General features: G+C 40.7%; 1 protein-coding gene and 1 pseudogene across 7 annotated transcripts in view; both read left to right on the top strand.

Annotated features, from left to right (window-relative positions):
* Positions 1 to 15,177, top strand: part of FCHSD2 (FCH and double SH3 domains 2) — a 314,783-nt gene that overhangs the window by 129,197 nt on the left and 170,409 nt on the right. For all 7 annotated transcript variants that reach the window (XM_089330417.1, XM_089330431.1, XM_002708714.6 and 4 more), the window contains one exon: positions 11,103 to 11,179. In XM_089330417.1, the coding sequence (XP_089186543.1) occupies positions 11,103 to 11,179 (77 nt within the window). The remainder of the gene's footprint in view (positions 1 to 11,102; positions 11,180 to 15,177) is intronic.
* Positions 4,884 to 6,617, top strand: LOC138847633 (serine/arginine-rich splicing factor 6-like; annotated as a pseudogene).

The raw sequence follows: 15,177 nt of genomic DNA, 5'->3' as shown, positions 1-15,177 counted from the left end.
GGAATCAACTTCTTCCACATTCCTATTAATATTTATTTTTAACATTCTATGAATGTTCTTAATAGCATCTAAAATGGCTAATTCATTCCAGAAGATTTTCAATACTTTGTCCAGTTTTATCTGTTGAATCACTATCTATAGCAGCTATAGTCTTATGAAATGCAATTCTTGGGGCTGGCGCCATGGTGCAGTAGGTTAATCCTCCGCCTATGGCACCGGCATCCCATGTGGGCGCCGGGCTGCTCCTCTTCCAATTTGGCTCTTTGCTATAGCCTGGAAGGGCAGTGGAAGATGGCCCAAGTCTTTGGCCCCCTGCACTCACATGGGAGACCAGGAGAAAGCACCTGGCTCCTGGCTTCGGATCAGCGCAGCTCCGGCCGTTGCGGCCACTTGGGGGAATGAACCAATGGAAGGAAGGCCTTTATCTCTGTCTCTCCCTCTCACTGTCTGTGGCTCTTTCAAATAAATAAATAAAATCTTCTAAAAAATACAATTCTTTAATATTAAGACTTAAAAGTTGAAATTACTTCTTAGTCCATGCTCTTCAGAATGGATATTGTGTTAATAGACATGAAAACAGCATTAATATCATGTATCTCTCTCTCTCTCTCTCTCTTTTTTTTTTTTTTATGGAAAAAAGTTATTTAGAGAGACAAAGGGAGAGAGAGAGAGAGAGAGCTCTTCTGTCTGCTGGTTCACTCCCTAGATGGCTGCAATGGCTGGAACTGAGCAGCCTGTCTGAAGCCAGGAGCCAGGAGCTTCCTCCGGGTCTCCCATGTAGGTGTAGCGGCCCAAGCGCTGCTTTCCCAGGCCTGTTAGCAACAGCTAGCTAGCTGCATAGGAAGTGGAGCAGCGGGGACTCCAACCAGTGCCCATTTGGGATGCAGGTGCTGCAGATGGCTGCTTTACGCATAATGCCATAGTGCACAGAGCACAGACATCCCACCACACTATTATAATTTTAAAAATCTCATATTCTCATTGTTCATTGTGAATGTGTAAAACAGCAGTTGACTTTGGTATACTGGCCTTGTATCTTACAACCTCGATAAACTCAATTATTAGCGCCAGGAAATTTTGGCAACTTCTTTGGCTTTTTTTTTTTTTTTTTTAAACATAGACAATCACATTATCAGTGGATACAGATTTATTTCTTTCTGATTTGTATGCCTTTTGTTTCTTTTTCTTGCCTCATACTAGATAGGACTTTGAGCAGAGTGTTAAAAGGAGTGCTAAGAGGGCCGGCCCTATGGCGTAGTAGGCTAAGCCTCCACCTGTGCTGCTGGCATCCCATGTGGGCACCGATTCTTGTCCTGACTGCCGCTCTTCTGATCCAAGTCCTTGGGCCCCTGCCCCTGAGTGCTTTCCCAGAAGCTCCTGGCTCCTGGCTTTGGATCAGCACAGCTCTGGCTGTTGCTGCCATTTTGGGAGTGAACCAGCGGATGGAAGACCTTACTCCCCGTCTCTCCCTCTCTCTCTAACTCTGCCTCTAAAATAAATAAATAAATCTTAAAAAAAAAAAAAAAAAAAGAGTGCTGAGAGAGGAGATTCCTGCCTTGTCCCTGATCATATTAAAAGTATGTCAGGTATAGGGGTTTTTGTGTACTTTTTGTTTTAAGGAAGTTCCCTTCTACTCTAGATTTTTTGGAGATTTTTATCATGAATTAATGTTAACTTTATCTTTTTTTATCTGAATAGGTTTTAGATCAATTAGGTTAGGCCATTTAAAATGTCAATTGATTTTATATTTTCTTCAGTAATTAAATAGAGTTAATCTTCATTTTTCATAAAAGATTAACATATTACATGAGATTAATTTTTTAATTTCATAATTAAATAGAAAAGTAAGTAAAGGCAAATTATGATAATTTAAAATAACATTTTATTTACTTCTGTATCACAAAACAATGAAAAATACTTATACTTCAAAACTTTCTTTAAGGGTGAAAATGAAGTTTTCTACTACTATTAAAATGATTTAAGAATATAGTGAAAGGGCCAGCATTGTGGCAAAGCAGATAAAACTGTTGCCTCTGGCGCCGGCATCCCATATGGGTGCTAGTTCAAGACTCAGCTGCTCCACTTCCCATCCAGCTCCCTTCTAATGGCCTAGGAAAGGCAGCAGAAGATGGCCTAGGTGTTTGGGTTCCTGCCACCGATGTGGGGGACTTGGTAAAGTTCTTGGCTTCAGACTGGCCCATTCCTGGTGGTTGTAGCGATCTGGGGAGTGAACCAGCAGATGGAAAATCTCTCTCTGTCTTTCCCTCTCTCATGCTGTAACTCTGACTTTGAAATAAACAAATACATCTTAAGAAAAAAAAACATAGTAAAGACAGTTGTATAAGGGAATCTGCAGAAAGTTTGTGGAAATGCACAGTATGTTTTAATTCCTTTTTCCCGCAAATTTTGAATTAATATATAATTTACATCGGTTGAGAATTACCCAATTTGTACAGATTTGTTTTTATGTAAAAGACCTTTGCATAGCATTAGGAATTCCATGAAAAAAAAGTAGAGTATTTAAAAATATGGTTTCCTATAATTTTAAAAAACCATCTAGTAGCACATCCTTATTGAGGGTTTTTTTTTTTTTTTACAGGCAGAGTGGACAATAAGAGAGAGAGAGAGACAGAGAGAAAGGTCTTCCTTTGCCGTTGGTTCACCCTCCAATGGCCGCCGCGGCGGGCTCGCTGCGGCTGGCGCAACGCGCTGATCCGATGGCAGGAGCCAGGTACTTATCCTGGTCTCCCACGGGGTGCAGGGCCCAAGCACCTGGGCCATCCTCCACTGCACTCCCGGGCCACAGCAGAGAGCTGGCCTGGAAGAGGAGCAACCGGGACAGAATCCGGCACCCCAACCGGACTAGAACCCTGTGTGCCAGCGATTAGCCTAGTGAGCCGCAGCGCCAGCCTCTTATTGAGATTTAAAGATTAGTTTCTCAAGGTGGGCTTTTGGTGCAGGGTCAAGATGCCATCTGGGATGCCCACAACTCTTCTTTAAGCTCCTGAGTTTGAGGCCAGGCTGTGCTTCCAGTTCCAGCTTCTTGCTCACGTGCACTCTGGGAGGCAGTGGGTGATAGCTCAAGTAGCTGGATGCCTGCCACCCACAGAGGAGACCTGCACTGAGTTTTAGGATCCTGGCTTCAGCCGGCCCAATCTTGCTCTTATAGATACCTGGGGAGTGAACTAGCAGGTGGAAGATATGTTTCTGTGTGTGTGTCTCTCTCTCCCAAATAAATGAATTTCAGAAGATTAAAAAAAAGGGAGATTAGTTTCTCAAGTATGCTGGAGGACAGTGGATACAGAATAACCTATGCCAGGACCATGGAGCACACTCCTGCTCAGCTTGCTTCGTAAACGGGCCAAAGGTTAAACTATCAGTCCACTTCTCACTGTCTACACAACAGTGACTTTCTTTGTGTTTCTTCACTTGTTAAAGCAATACAGCAAGTGTTATTGAGAGGTAAAACAAAGCAAGTCTTATATCAGACACTGATGGCTTTCTACAAGTTGAAATGTGATGTTATTGGATGTTTCAAAGAGTGTATTGATGTGTGTTTTCAAGGAAGCCACTGTTCCAGAGTGAACTATATTGCAGATCAGATCAGCACTGTACATTACTGATGTTCAGGTAAATAAAAATAAATTTGTGTCTGGTGGTCCATTTCAGAGAGTGATGCTGTGAGCCAGTGGCAGGGAGTTGGGGAGTGGTGATTGGGTTAAAATAAACTAAAAAAAAAAAAAAAAAAAAAGTAAGCCATAGTTTTTTTCCTTAGCAAGTTAATAAGCGTGGATCTAATTATAACATAAACGGGAAACTAGTCAATTTCTATATAGAATGCTTTCAGAGGCATGAAATGCTGTTTAGAATTTACCCGGTAGAAGCCACAGAGTGTTCTCAGCATCCATGCAGAATAGGTTTTGAACAGCTGCGTGGAGCACACAGAAGTCATGATTCTTGCCTCTGTGAACTAACTTGAATAAAGTCTTTCATCTAAAGATTTCACTGTTTGTCTATTCCATGAATCTCTCATGTCATCTCTAAAGGGCTCATTCAGTTTAATACAGATCAGCTTTGTGACTTAGAGCTCTAGAAATTGCCATGCTAATTTATAATGCAGAAAAAAGTTAACAAAGTAATTCATATTTTTTAAAAATAACTAGGTGAAATTCTCTCTAAAATTTTGTCTTTTGCAAAAAAGACTGATAATAACTGGAATTCTAGCTCAAATTTAACTAGTTATGAACTGTGTGTCAATCTTGTGTTTTATTTCTCTGTGGTTGTATCAAGTCCTGCCAGAATTAAGAGAAATAAATGTATAAAGGTGCTTGTTAAGTTCATTCATTCTGTACTGGTATATATTTAGAGTTCTTTGTATCAGTCCTACCCATATGAGGCTTATATCCTATTCTTTGTACTGTGTGAAGTATTCTGCAAGCACTTTAGCAGTAATTACATTGAAAAAAGTCACTATCATATAAAATACATGTTTTATTTGTTAAGAAAATAATAGTTGATTCTTTTGTGTACTTGTATCACATCTTACTACTTATTTGACAGTAATCCATGTGTTGTCTGGCATTTTGTGTTGTATATTTTTTATTCCTCTCTACAAATGAGTTATTTGAATTCAATGATCTTATTGGAACCTTCACAAAAATTAATGTATAGTACTTTCTAAGTGTAGAATGAACTTCTGTTACTATTGTTTCATAGCTTAGAATATCCACACATGTTTATTAAAGTGGCAATGGCCAAATTTGAATAAGGAACTTATTTATTATATTTAAGCCACTTGATCATAATTTCAGAAATCTGGTACTTTTTTTTTTCTATTGAGTAAATGAAGATTGTGAACCAGCGAAGTGTTGATCTAACTCAGGATGGCAAAAACACGTAAGATCAGAATTCTAGAATAGAAACAGAAGAATATAGGTGTCATTTCTTCATGCAATTACTAGGTATTATGTATCAACCAAATGCTGGGATCTCTGTTATAGCTTGGGGATATAGAGATTTAAAAGAAGAAAAAAGACCAAGATCCCTCTCTAATAGGGTTTATAGTCAGTGAACACACACATACACAGGTATTTAAAGCGGCCTGTAATAGTGTCCATGGGTTGAGTTAGTAGGATTGTGTGGAGATGCTATCTGGTGAGCTACTTTGTATACAGTGATTGGAAAAGGCCTTTTAGAGAGACACCAAATAAGACTCAGGATGAGACTGTGCCTAGATTGCCTCTATAAATATGGTTTCTCTTTGAAAGGAATCAGAATGCCTTGGAAAACAAGATGATTGCATGTCTGGGATGGGATTTATAGAAGAAAACAAAGAAGTGATAAAATCTGTTGGGGTCATGATATGACACGCAGCTTGAGGGGCACCTACAGAGCATGGGTATAACAACTTGAGCATCAAAAGAGTAGTGACTGTTGCGTGGACTGGGCCACCGCTGCAGTGAGGTGCATGTTGGACTCTCGCTGTCCCGGGCTCACCTGCGGGTCAGCTACCACCAGGTGCCAACCTTGATCAGCCAGCCTTTGGGACTGTGCCGGCCATGGACAAGACTCCTGCACTTGGGAGTCACAGCGTCTGGGAGAGGGACATCAGTGCCTTTTCAGTGGCCATGGCTGCCGCCTCGAGGTAGACCTTGGAAATGTGTCTGGCTGCCTGGAGTTCGAGGATTCCCCCCATGCCAAAGACACAGCTGTTGAATTGATCAACAGGGAGCTCCATGGGCAGCGCTTGATGGTGGAGCGTGGCAGGGGCCATTACAACAGCTCCAGCTGGGGAAGCCGCAGTGCTGGGGGTGGAGACAGCAGTCGGAGAGCCTCTGGTGGAGACAGATGTGGACTGCCTGTTTATGTGGGATACAGGCTAATTGTAGAAAATCCTTTTAGTCGGTGCAGTTGGCAAGATTCAAAAGATTTTATGTGGCAAGCAGGTGAAGTAACTGAGGTGGATGCTCACAGAGAATGCACAAATGAGGTTGTAATTGAATTGTGCTCTTACTGGGACACGAAGTGTGCTGTGGATAAAATGGATAGTACAGAAATAAATGGCAGAAATGTTAGCCTTGTTGAAGATGAGCCCTGAGAGAACCATGGGCGATCTTACCAGGGAAGCAGATCCAGGTCATGGTGTAGAAGACCAGCAGGTAGGAGTTGCAGGAGCATCCGCAGTAGATCTACCTGGAAATATGTTAAAAAGCCACTCCCAATCCAGGTTTCAGAGCAAAGATCCATCACAAGGCAGGAAATGCAGATCAGAGAGCAAACCTAAACCCAAGTCTGATCGGGGCTTCCGTTCACATTCTCGGAGTGGATCTAAGATGCATCTGAGCAGGCCCAAAGCAGACCTCAGTCTTTAGCTCTGTCCCCCAAAGAAAATGGAAAAGGGGACGCAAAGTCAAAATCCAAATCCAGGGCCGGTCTCAGTTCAGTCCACCACTACCTATTCTACCTCGCCACCAAAAAGAGCTTCTTCAAAGTCCTGTTCTAGATCTCATTCGCAGTCAGGGTCTACGTGGAGTTCTGGAGATTATCTCAGAGCTCTCTCCCAAGCACACTGGTACAGAACTCTTTCCTGTTGCTTAGGCAGTTGCTTGTCCGTGTTTGTATCTGTCCTCTTCAACGAGAGGAACCTCCTCTAAACAAGGACACACAGACATTTGATTTATGGACAAATTTGATGAAAATTGAGGTTCTAAAATGGTGGCATGAAGTCAGAGACCCTCTCCTTTGTAGAATTAACATAACTTTGATTTTGTAGTTTTTGAGCTAAAATAATTTTTGTAAAGATTAAGGTCAATTAGATTTTTAGAAAGTATTTCTATAGGATCTAGTGCAGGGATGTTTGCTTTATTTTTTAAGCAAACCCTTCATATATATATATATATATATATATATATAAGCAAATCCTTTATATATATTGCTTTTTAAGCAAACCCTTTATATATATGTGTGTGTATGTGTGTGTGTGTGTGTATATATATATATATGTATGTATGTATTTTAATTTGAAAGAGTTACAGAGCAAGGTAGAGACAGAGAGAGAGAGAGAGAGAGAGAGAGAGAGAGGTTTCCTATCCGCAAATTGACTCCCCAAATGGCTGCAATGGCTGGAGCTGAGCTGATCTAAAGTCAGGAGCCAAGAGCTTCTTCCAAATCTTCCATCTACTGGTTCACTCCCCAGATGGCTGCAACGGCCAGAGCTGCGCCAATCTGAAGCCAGGAACCAGGAGCTTCTTCCGGGTCTCCCATGTAGGTATAGGGGCCCAAGGACTTGGGCCATTTTCTACTGCTTTCCCAAGCCATAGTAGAGAGCTGGATGGGAAGAGGAGCAACCGGTACTAGAACCAGCACCCATATGGGATCCCGGCACTTCAGGCTGGGGCTTTAACCCGCTGAGCCACAGTGCTGGCTCCTGTTTTTTTATTTTTTATTTTTTAAATTTATTTATTTATTTATTTGAAAGGCAGTGTTACAGAGAGAGGGGGGGAGAGGTGTCTTCCATCCACTGGTTCACTCCCCAGATGACTGCAATGGCTGGATCTGAAGCCAGGAGCCAGGAGTTTCTTCCAGGTCTCCCACGTGGGTGCAGGGGCCCAAGGACTTGGGCCATCTTCTGCTGCTTTCCCAGGCCATAGGAGAGCCAGATCGGAAGAGGAGTAGCTTAGACACAAACCGGCACCCATACGGGATGCTGGCACTGCAGGCTGGGGCTTTAACCCATTGCTCCACAGCGCCGGCCCTTTACTTGTTTTTAAGTTAACTATTTCAAGCTTTGGATACTTATGGCTTTAGAGGGAGAATCCAATTTTCAATTATACTGGCTTTTAATAATGCTTGAATTATGAAAGATTTAAATAAATGTTTGCTACCAAAAGAGAATAGTGTCTGCAATTAATTATAAAACATTATTTAAAATAAAAAGTTCATAATGTTACTGTAAAAATTCAATGTGCATCTTTGGGCCAGAACTAGACAAATATTTATCCTATATTTACTCTAAGAGCTCTACTTCAGGATAACAAAATAGTCCAGGAAGGGTGGTTCTTTATAGAATTTTAGGTAATACATTTAGAAGGAATAATAAACTGTTATACCCTAATGAAATAAAATGAAGTGAAATACCTAGGCAGTGTAAATTGTAACAGTTCCCTCTATATACTACTGAATGTTTTTTGTTAGGATATTTAAAATCCAGTTAAAAAGTGAGGGAGATAAGAATTCGGCAAATAGGAATGGAAGTGATGCTAACATAGTTCATGCAATGGGAGCAGTATGACAGGAAGCAGAAGTGAAGAAATATTGTGCATATTCAGGGAAGACTTAGGGATTGGGCTCCCTAAAGTATGGTATTTTCAGTGGAAATGTTTTTGGAATGTAGTTGTGTATGAGTCCCCAGAATGCTCGGTGCCTGGAAACAGTGAAGCCAAGCAAATCGCCAAGTTCAATAGGAATTTGAGATTCAACAGTGCTTTACCATGAGGCTGGCACTGTGGCTTATCATGTAAAGCCACTGCCTGCAGTGCCAGCATCACATATGGGTGCTGGTTTGAGTCCCGGCTGCTCCTCTTCCCATCCAGCTTGCTGCTATGGCCTGGGAAAGCAGTAGAAGATGGCCCAAGTCCTTTGGCCCTTGCACCCCTGTGGGAGACCCAGAAGAAACTCCTGGCTCCTGGCTTCAGATTGACCCAGCTCTAGGCATTGCGGCCAATTGGGGAGTGAACCAGTGGATAGAAGATCTTTCTCTCTGTGTGCCTCTGCCTCTCTGTAATTCTGCCTTTCAAATAAAATAAATAAATCTTTAAAAAAAAAAAAACAAACAGTACTTCACCACAGTTACTGTCACCTTTTGAGTTGTTAAAATAATGGTAGAGTTATGCAACAATGGATTAAATTAAGACAAATTGTTTGACAGCAGAACTTAGCAGAAAGGTACGAAGTGTAGAGTGAAACATCGATTTTAATTGAGCAACCTTTGCTGAAAGCAGAGAATCTATTAACGTGATCGCTCTTTAGTTCAGCATTGTGAACTAAACTGTTCTTAAAGTTGTGGGCACCGTGGCTCACTTGGTTAATCCTCCGCGTGAGGTGCCAGCATCCCATATGGGTACAGGGTTCTAGTCCCGGTTGCTCCTCTTTCAGTCCAGCTCTCTGCTGTGGCCTGGGAGGGCAGTGGAGGATGGCCCGAGTGCTTGGTCTCCTGCACCCACATGGGAGACCAGGAGGAGGCACCTGGCTCCTGGCTTTGGGTCGGTGCAGTGCCAGCCATAGTGGCCATTTGGGGAATGAACCAATGGAAGGAAGACCTTTCTCTCTGTCTCTCTCTACCTGTCAAGTTAAAAAAAAAAAAAAAAAGAAAGTTTTGGGTTTAGAAATGAATATTCCGATACTAATGACTTCTGTATTCATTACACTGAGATAATCTATATTCTTATATAAAAGTTATATAATTAGAAATGTTTTCATCTGAAGTGACTTTTGCCATGGTGTTATTCTAAAAGAGAAGACCAGGGCTGATGTTGTGATGTAGGAGGTAAAGCTGCCACCTGCAGTACTGGCATCACATATGGACACTGGTTCAAGTCCTGTCTGTTCCACTTCTGATCCAACTCTCTGCTGTGACCTGGGAAAGCAATGAAAGATGGCTTAAGTGTTTGTGCCCCTGTACCCGCATCAGAGACCTGGCTAAAGCTCCAGGCTGCTGACTTTGGATCAGCCCAGCTCTGGCTATTGTGGCCCTTTGGGGAGTGAACCAGAGAATGAAGAACTTTTCTCTTAGTCTTTCCCTTTCTCTGTGGTTCTACTTCAAATAAATGAATAAGTTCTTAAGAATAACAGAAAAAAATTGCTAGAGGGATTGGCATTTTGGCATGATGAATAAAGCCTCCTCTGTGATGCCTTCATCCCATAGGGGTGCCCATTTGAGTCCCAGCTGTTGCTCCACTTTTTTTTTTAAAGGCAAGATACATTTACATCTTCTCCACTTTCCTCTGTAAATCATTTTATTTATTAATTTTTTTAAAAAAGATTTATTTACTTATTTGAAAGGCAGAGTTACAGAGAAGCAGAGGCAGAAAGAGATCTTCCGTCCACTGGTTCACTCCCCAAATGGCCACAATGGCTGGAGCTGGGCAGTCTGAAGCCAGAAGCCAGGAACTTCTTCTGGGTCTCCAACAGGAGTGCAGGGGCCCAAGCACTTGGGCCAACTTTTACTGCTCTCCCAGGCCATAGCAGAGAGCTGGATTGAAAGTGGAGAAGTCGAGTCTTGAACTGGCGCCCATATGGTATGCCAGCGCTGCAGGTGGTGGCTTTACCCGCTACACCACAGTGCCAGACCCTGCTTCACTTCTGATCCATCTCCCTGATAAGGTACCTGGGAAAAGTAGCGGAAAGTGGACCAAGTCCTTGGGCTCCTGTATCTGCCTGGGAAATGAGGAAGACGCTGCAGGTTCCTGGCTTCGGGATTGGCCCAGCTCTGGCTGTTGTGGGCATTTGGGGAGTGAACCAGCAGGTGGAAGATTCATTCTCTCTCGCTCTCCTTTCTGACTGTGCATTTCGAATAAATAATCTTTTTTTGAAAATTACTAGAATGGAGCAGTATCAAATTTTATTTATGAATTTTACACATCAGTGTATATTTTATCTGCTCCAGATTGAATATTTTTTCCCTCTTTGTGTATGGAAGTTTGGCTGCTGGGAATCAGAATGCAGTGCATGCCGTAGCTAGGGAGTAGTGGAAGACTGAGCTGTCAGACTGCGTAGTCAGAGCTCTGTGCAAGACAGACAGTTGTGCTCCTGTTAACGTGTTGGAGGTAGTTTGTGTTTATGGCAAGTCAAGTAGTTCAGTGACGTGAAGTGCGTACCAATTTTGATATAAGGTTCTCTGAACCTCATCCTGACCTGCTTCCTAAAGATAGAGACAAGAGAGGATTGTACCTGAAAGTAGGTGCTAGAGTTCTACTATTTATCACTGTTCTTATGCATTAAATTTGCACTTGGGAAAATGGGACTTTCTATATATTTTAAGGAACAGAGCTCCCTTTATGACACAGTACTTATTTTAGAAAACATGTATATGTTTGTTCTAACAGGGTATGCAGAAGCTGGCTAGTCAGTACCTGAAGAGAGATTGGCCTGGAATAAAAGCTGATGATCGGAATGACTACAGGTAACTCATTAAGTCATTTTTGCCCATGTTCTTTAAAAATGGCTTTACTAAAAACCATTTCACATTATCAATAATGTAGCATTCCAGATTTTGAAAGAGTTTCTTTCCTTTGCCCAGGTTTTTAGATATAATTTCAAAATTACAAAAAAGTTTAATATTCCTTAACATATGTGGAGACTCTATATAAAAAAGTCATTTTCATGGTTTAAGTCAAATTTATATTTGTTTAATTAATACTCACATATGGAATTTAAAGAAGGTAGGTGACAATAGAACACAAATTGATTTCTTATTGACCTATAATGAAATGTATTACTCTGACAAATAATGAAAAAAATGTTCTTTCATGATCATTCATTCTTCATTTAAAATAAATTTTAAACTTGAGGGGCTGGCGCTGTGGCATAGTAGGTAAAGCCACCAGCTGCAGGGCCAGCATCCCATATGGGCACCAGTTCGAGTCCCAGCTACTCCACTTCTGATCCAGCTCTCTGCTATGGGCTGGGAAAGCAGTAGAAGATGGCCCAAGTCCTTGGGCCCCTGTACCCGCTTGGGAGACCCTGAGGAAGCTCCTAGCTCCTGGCTTCAGATTGACGCAGTTCTGGCCGTTGCAGCCATCTGGGGAGTGAACCAGTAGATGGAAGACCTTTCTCTCTCTCTCTCTGCCTTTTCTTCTTTTTCTGTGTAACTCTGCCTTTCAATTTTTTTTAACTTGAAAGGGGATTTTTTTTAAAACTAAGGGTCAGAAAGAGCTTCCTTCATAGCACAGTACTTATTTTAGAACTATGAGAGAGAGAGAGAGAGAGAGAGAAAGAGAGAGAGAGAGAGAAACTGTGTGTACAAGTATACCTCTAAAAGTTCATGGAAAATGTAATTTAAAAATAAATTTGTTTTGATGCAGAAAATTTTGAAATCCATGCATAGTTATTTTGTAATATTCATTTTCCATGTTCTTTTGGAAGATCCATCATATAACCAGGATATCCAGAAGTTAGCCAGTTAATATCCCACATATGAATTTTATATCCCACATATGAATTTTAAAGAAGATTGATGACAGTGGAATACAAAATCTGTCCTTGTTGACTTGTGGATATCTCAAAAGTGTAATCTTTTTTTAGAATTTGTTGTCTTTTGAGGTTAATTTGGAAGAATTTATTGCTTTATTTTTTTGTGCCCAGCACTGTCTTTACTGTTGGGGGACCCATAAGTCAGAGTCCTCACAGCTTGCAGCCTGGTTGCAGTTATGACTAATACCCATGCAACAATAGCAGAGAATCCAGGGAAATTAAGAATTCAGTATTGAGTGTGTGGTTTGGAGTCTAAATATGAAAGCAAGCTGCTGAATTTTCAGTGAAAACTGGCATCATCAGAGACTCTCTGAAGAATGTGGCAATGATGGGGCCGGCGCCGTGGTGCAGTGGGTTAATTCTCTGCCTGCGGCACTGGCATCCCATATGGGCACAGGTTCTAGTCCTGGTTGCCTTTCTTCCAATCCAGCTCCTGCTGTGGCCTGGGATAGCAGTGTAGGATGGCCCAAGTGCTTGAGCCCTGCACCCACATGGGAGACCAGAAAGAAACACCTGGCTCCTGGCTTTGAATCAGTGCAGCTCCGGCCGTTGCAGCCGTTTGGGGAGTGAACCAGCGGAAGCAAGACCTTTCTCTCTGTCTCTCCCTCTCACTGTCTTTGGCTCTACTTCTCAGATAAATAAATAAAATCTTAAAAAAAAAAAAAAAAAAGAATGCGGCAATGAGGCTACAAAACTAGAAGATAAGAAAAACTAATAATTCTTCACAGTGGCAGGCTTTAACACTGGGGGTAGATAATAGCTATAAATATTAAAATAGTGTAATTTCATTATAGAATATTAAAGCAAAACAGGAAATAAAAATAGAGATTTTTCTTTTTTGGTTAAGATTTATTTATTTATTCTAAAAGAGAGGGAGAGACAGAGATCTTCTCTCTGCTGTTTGGCCCTCCAAATGGCCACAATAGCTACATCTGAGCCAGATCCAAGCCAGGAGCCTGGAACCAGGAACTCCACCCTGGTCTCCCATATGGGTGTCAGGGACTTAATCACTTGGGCTATCTTTCACTGCCTTCCCTGGGCACATTAACAAGAAGCTGGATTGGAAGTGGGACAGTTGGGACTCAAACTGGCTTTCCAGTATGGGATGCCTGCATTGCAAGTGGTGGCTTAACCTAATGTACCACAGCACTCGCCCTATGTCTTCTTATTGCCATTTTGGTATCTATAGTTCAGCCATGGGAGAAAAAAAAAAAAAGAGATGAAGTTCTCAGCAAAAGACAAGTAGAATAAAATCCTCAAGGTGAGAGGGAGCATGAGACATTAGGTATTAGCTGGTTTGAGGAAATCAACCTGTTGAAGGAAGAGATTTTGGGAGGAGGGGACAAAGAAGGACTGTGACTTACAAATAAGGTATATTTCAAGTTTGTTTAAAATTCTGTATTTGGCAGTGGAGATGCCTTCATGCTATGTTTCCAGACTGCTTTTTAATCAGGACAACACTTGAAAGATATTATTGTGCCTCTAAAGGGTGTATTTGGGGGCTAGGTCCTTTTTTGAACCCTGGATAATAATAATTTCAGATTAATACATTATAGGCATAAATCATGTAGCTTTCACATTCAAGTATATTTTCACAAAAAAAGTTTATGTTCTTCCTTATTTGGTACCTGAGGAATGACAGGAATTAGTTTTTAACAAAGACAGGGTTTTTTTTCCCTTCACCATTGTATTAGTTTTAATATAGACCTGATATGGTCTGAGTCATTTATCTTTTCTAGTAGAAAAACAGTGACTTAAAGATCAGAACACTTTCATACCAAATAACTTAAGTAGATTAGAATCTATAGTTTACTTGAAAATCAGTGTTTATAGGTTTGTTGTCTTTTAAGAATGTATCTCTATTCTTGTAGCCTGTGTTTCATTCTGTTTCAATAACCCTAAATTGATTTTTTACAAGTATGTTTTCTAATGGGTTTTTTATTTAGAGAATGAACTTTGTTAATAGCCGTTAATGTTTCTTATGGGAGAGAAGATAGTATGAATAGAAAATGTTCTTTGAAGTAAAATTTTGTGTGATATACAGAAGAAACTTTAATTACGTGAGGTAGGTTTTCCTGAATTATACTGGTAGCTCTTTACTTCTGTGGTAAAGAAGTTACAGTAAAATGCCTTTGTTGCCTGATTCAGTGTACTTTTTTTTTCTTAATGGTTTTCTAATACATATATCCTGTCGGGATTGTATTGCTTTCAGCCAAAGGCCATAGTAAAAACTTAGAGAACAAACTTAAATACGGTATAATCTGAATAATAGATTGTAATCTTGGGAACAGATAGGTTAGTATGTGCACAGACTTGGGAAATGGTAGAGGCATAATACTGTAACAAAAGTCATATCTTTAAGTTTATCTTTTGATTATTCTCCTGGCATGTTAGCCAATTTTCCTACTGTAATGGACAGATGGGTCCACTTAATAGAAATAATAGTAGTGTGTATGGAGAACTTGCTGTTTGCCAGGCACTGTGCTGAGCAGTTACACAGATAAACCATTAATTCCACAGAACAGCCTTGTGAGGAATGAATAAAATCTGCATAAAGTGCTAATGTAGTAATACACATTTCATTATGAAGAATGACTAGAAAGAATATGCCCAAGTCAATATTGTGATCAGATGAATGATTACTTAAATCCTGTATTTTAGTTTATGCTGCTTAGAGACACTCCTTAGGAAATGCTACTCAGAATCAGTGTGGTGTTTTGTTTTTTTTAGATATACAGAATTGCTAATTTCTGCTTACAGTCTGATATTTAATATTTGAAACTGCAGTTTCCAGAGTAAGTGGAATAATAACAAACAGGCATTTAGTTTTAATTTTTTTGTCTATGGGAAAAAATAATTTATTAAACTTCTCCATATCTTGTGTGATCCTCATTACAAAGCCCATCATCGTCTTTGCTATTAAGCCAT

Source organism: Oryctolagus cuniculus, chromosome 1 (assembly GCF_051225735.1).
Source record: "Oryctolagus cuniculus isolate XC-2025 breed Fujian yellow rabbit chromosome 1, ASM5122573v1, whole genome shotgun sequence".
NCBI classification, from domain to species: Eukaryota; Metazoa; Chordata; class Mammalia; order Lagomorpha; family Leporidae; genus Oryctolagus; species Oryctolagus cuniculus.
This window is presented reverse-complemented; position numbering and strand designations above follow the sequence as displayed.